The sequence below is a fragment of the Petromyzon marinus genome, chromosome 38 (assembly GCF_048934315.1).
Source record: "Petromyzon marinus isolate PM22_M1 ecotype Great Lakes invasive population chromosome 38, UKy_Petmar_22M1.pri1.0, whole genome shotgun sequence".
NCBI lineage: Eukaryota > Metazoa > Chordata > Hyperoartia > Petromyzontiformes > Petromyzontidae > Petromyzon > Petromyzon marinus.
The window spans coordinates 13,685,795-13,690,856 of NC_133704.1; the positions used below are offsets into that span (position 1 = coordinate 13,685,795).

The 5,062-nt window shown below is 48.5% G+C and overlaps 1 protein-coding gene across 1 annotated transcript in view; it reads left to right on the top strand.

The window, feature by feature from the left end:
• Positions 1 to 266: 266 nt before the first annotated feature.
• Positions 267 to 5,062, top strand: part of LOC116957758 (uncharacterized) — an 8,382-nt gene continuing 3,586 nt past the window's right edge. Inside the window, exons 1-2 of the mRNA XM_076072474.1 lie at positions 267 to 302; positions 2,448 to 2,587. Coding sequence (XP_075928589.1) covers positions 267 to 302; positions 2,448 to 2,587 — 176 coding nt within the window. The remainder of the gene's footprint in view (positions 303 to 2,447; positions 2,588 to 5,062) is intronic.

Genomic DNA, 5,062 nt, shown 5'->3' on the forward strand with positions numbered 1-5,062 from the left:
TAATCCTTGCCAGGACCTTCCTGAGCATGGTAGTTGTTACAATCAGCGCAGTGCCCCTTCGTATGACAGGGGAACACACGGTAGCGCAACGTGCGTGGGGGGCAGGCCGGGGTGCCTTTGCCCCCCCGCCCCCACTCCTGGTGGCCAAAGCTACGAGTTGGTGCCCCCTTACCAACCACCATGAGATTTGTTTTCAGCAACAGTGTCCAAGGACAACAACACTTATTTAAAATGTTTGAGACCGTGAAAGTAACGACAATGTGATTATGCAAGAGGAGGCCGTGATACAGAACAGCCTCGAGGTGGGACCGTGAAGAGACAAATCAAAGTGGGGCCCCCCACTTGACCGATTGCAGCACCCTCTGATTTGATTATGTAGTTACTACGTCACTGATTATGTAGTTACTACACCACTGATAATGTAGTTACTACGTCACTGATAATTTATTTACTACGTCACTGATAATGTAGTTACTACGCCACTGATTATGTAGTTACTACGCCACTGATAATGTAGTTACTACGCCACTGATAATGTAGTTACTACGCCACTGATTATGTAGTTACTACGCCACTGATAATGTAGTTACTACGTCACTGATAATGTAGTTACTACGCCACTGATTATGTAGTTACTACGCCACTGATAATGTAGTTACTACGCCACTGATAATGTAATTACTACGCCACTGATTATGTAGTTACTACGCCACTGATTATGTAGTTACTACGCCACTGATAATGTAGTTACTACGTCACTGATAATGTAGTTACTACACCACTGATTATGTAGTTACTACGCCACTGATAATGTAGTTACTACGCCACTGATAATGTAGTTACTACGCCACTGATAATGTAGTTACTACGCCACTGATAATGTAGTTACTACGCCACTGATAATGTAGTTACTACACCACTGATAATGTAGTTACTACGCCACTGATAATGTAGTTACTACGTCACTGATTATGTAGTTGCTACGTCACTGATAATGTAGTTACTACGTCACTGATTATATAGTTGCTACGTCACTGATAATATAATTACTACACCACTGATAATGTAGTCACTACGTCACTGATAAAATATAATGTAATTACTACACCAGTTTAACACGTAGGCTTTCGCGACAAGTATTATTCATAATAAAGGCTTTTGGGTTAGATCGCGCAAGTATAAATGTGTCGCAACCCTCCACCACCTAACACAATTTCAATCAGTAAAAATGTGTCACATTAACAAAACGCCAATTAGTTACTTCTTCAGCCCACCGGTGTGTTTTAAGAGTGAATCCACAACATTTAGAATTCGAGTACGACGTTTCGCTGGTGATTACATCCAGCATCTTCGGGAGATTTGCCAGAATAGTGAAGCCATCCACCTGCTTCCGGTCTTATGATATTCTCGTGAGTTTTGATGTAATTTCTCTGTTCACTAAGGTTCCAGTTAACAAGTCACTTAAATTACTTGATACACTGGTAAGGAAGACCTGTTTACCAGAAGATATTCCAAAACTAGTTGACCATTGTCTAAATAACACGTATTTCTTATGGAGAGGTGATTTCTTTAAACAAAAGGAAGGAGCAGCAATGGGCTCTCCTTTATCCCCTGCTTTAGCAAATCTGTACATGTGTAGAGGAGTGTGATGACGTGGCGTCATGAGCATCTACGTCACTGATAATGTCGTTACTACGTCACTGATAATGTCGTTACTACGTCACTGATAATGTCGTTACTACGTCACTGATAATGTCGTTACTACGTCACTGATAATGTAGTTACTACGCCACCGCATCTAATCCCACGGAACCCAGTCTGTGGTCCAAATATATCAATTATGACGATGTCATGGAAAATCAGCCTGCACATCATGGCCACTCTGCCTCGACAGTTCGCTTGGGATGTTATCCTTGCACACAATGCGATATACCTTGTCTCAATCGTCGGATCTCTCCTAGCATCTCGTCTGCATGTGGCGCATCAGCCGGGCACTCACAGGGGTTGGCTACTTCCTCTAGCCTTTGAGGCACGGCAACTCCTCGCAGGATCAGCGAGCGTGCAGACACTTCACTTGGCCAGCTGTAGCGATTTCCTGTAGCTTCTGACTACAACTCCCATCAATAATTATCACTGCTCCTGTGCACAGCACAGATTCGGCCTCAGTTGGACTCCTGCTGCTGTCTCTTTTGGAGTGGAGCGCTCAGTCTCCTCTACCTGTGTGTATGTTGAACTTCTTTCGCACCGTACGTAACCAAACGTGCTCATCGAAGGTACGGGGATGAATCAACCTGCTGCGCCCGGTTGATTCATGATCCAGCACTCGCTGATCACTCGCTCACCCACCGGCGGTCAGTCGCATACGTATTGCTCTTCTCCGGCTACAACTGCCGTGGGCACTGCTTCCCGTGAACGTCACTTGTGGATTCCTTCACCTCGTGTTGAAGACTCGGTCTCTATCTGGCACGGGCTGTGTCGTCTCATCTCTCACCACCACCACCACCACACTGTGCTCAACAATCACCACCACCACCACCACCACACTGTGCTCAACAATCACCACCATACTGTGTTCAACCACAACATCTCACTCACCCACTCACTCACACAATCAACCACCCATCCACTCACCCACCCACTCACCCACTCACCCACTCACCCAACCACCCACTCACACACTCAACCACCCATCCACTCACCCACCCACTCACCCACTCACCCAACCACCCACTCACACACTCAACCACCCACGCAGAAGTCAAATATCGCCCTTAAATCCCCCTATAGCCTGCAACAGGCTGTTTGGGGCAAGTGCTGTTAGCGAGTAGCAGCAGCACCTATGAAGGCCGGCACGCGAGTGGGTGGGTGGCCAGCACCACGCACGGCCGCTTTTGCCTCTCCAGTGCTGTTTGAGGCTGAGTCGATGTAGAGGAGGCCCAGGACCGGTTCTGATAATCGTCACCGGTGTTGGCGGCCGTGAGTGGGAATCGAACTCGAGTCGCCGGGTTCGAAGCGCTAACCACTACACTACCGCTGCCTACTAAACACAGCCACACGTGAATACACGCGTGTCTCCTGGGTAATGTAGTTACATGATCCATAACTCAAACAATCATCAGCGTCGTGCGGAATATAAATAACAAAATTGATAATCAGACAATGTCTCCTTCACCCTGCATCCGTCTCTCCACATCAGAAATAAAAAAATAATATTAATTGTGTAACACATCCTATCAGCCGCACGTCCTTCTTGGGAGTAAGATACATTCAGCAGCATTGCCTCAATAGAAGCAAAAAACCCGGACTGGTTTTTACATTTTTATTTTACCAGGTGAAGCCCCACCCGGCTGTATAGCTTATTTGTCAGAAGCGACCTGCCCACCACAATTGATAGCTGCTCTATGAAGTGGCAGCTCATCACCACGTGGACATGTATAGCAGCCACACACTCTAAACGCGTGGCGATGTTGATTCTAACTGTGGAGGGGAAAACCGGAGGACCCGGAGAAAAATCCACGCAGTGACCACGGGAAGAGAGAGAAAGACTCAAACTACAAATCTACAGCAGCAGCAGCAGGCGTCAGGGTCGGGATGGAACCCACGACCTCCTGCGTACCAGGCGAGGTAGTGAACATCGCCAAACAAGCAGCGTCGCATCAGCAGCAAGAGGCAGCGTCTCGCTCGCATCAATGCCGGTGGAAGTGACGGGAATATTTGTTTTGTTATCTGATCCATAGTTGTTGTTGTTTTTTTTGCGGTTAATTAGCCACCAAAGATTACTGTCAAATAACCTCCAACACCCGACGAGACCCTCACGACGGATCACTGTTCTTGTTGCTATTCATAATAATAATAATTGTTATTATTTATCAGAACAACATCACGCGTTTAGAGGATGTGGCTGCTGTAGTCAATCTGCAGGCGGCAGGCCACTTCGTGCAGCAACAGCGGCCGTTTGTGATGGCCAGGTCGCTTCTGACAAAGCGCTACACGGCTCAGTGGTAAAATAACAAATAGTTTAGATTGATCAACAACGAACAGCGCTGTGAGCTTCGTCGGCTAAGCTGCGCGTGCATGTTCAGGGTGTTTCAGATTGTTGAGTTTGTGATTTTGAGCATATTTTGTGAGAATGATGAATTAAAAGCGGAGCCATGTAACGATTTATTTTGGCAAATCTGACGACCGACCGTACGATAATCGTGACGCTCACGCGGCACGATTATCGTGATGCTCACCTTACACGATTATTGTGATGCTCACCTTACACGATTATCGTGACCCTCACGACGTGCGATTATCATGACCCTTACGACGTGCGATTATCGTGACGATCACATCCTACGATTATCGTGATGCTCACCCGGCACGATTATCGTGACCATTACGACGTGCGATTATCGTGACGATCACATCCTACGATTATCGTGATGCTCACCTTGCACGATTATCGTGATCCTCACGCGGCACGATTATCGTGACCCTCACGCGGCACGATTATCGTGACCCTCACGTGGCACGATTATCGTGACCCTCACGCGGCACGATTATCGTGACCCTCACGTGGCACGATTATCGTGGCCCTCACGCGGCACGATTATCGTGACCCTCACGCGGCACGATTATCGTGACCCTCACGCGGCACGATTATCGTGACCCTCACGCGGCACGATTATCGTGGCCCTCACGCGGCACGATTATCGTGGCCCTCACGCGGCACGATTATCGTGGCCCTCACGCGGCACGATTATCGTGACCCTCACGCCGCACGATTATCGTGACCCTCACGCCGCACGATTATCGTGACCCTCACGCGGCACGATTATCGTGACCCTCACGCGGCACGATTATCGTGGCCCTCTAGCGGCACGATTATCGTGACCCTCACGCCGCACGATTATCGTGACCCTCACGCGGCACGATTATCGTGACCCTCACGCGGCACGATTATCGTGGCCCTCACGCGGCACGATTATCGTGACCCTCACGCGGCACGATTATCGTGACCCTCACCCAGCACGATTATCGTGGCCCTCACGCGGCACGATTATCGTGACCCTCACGC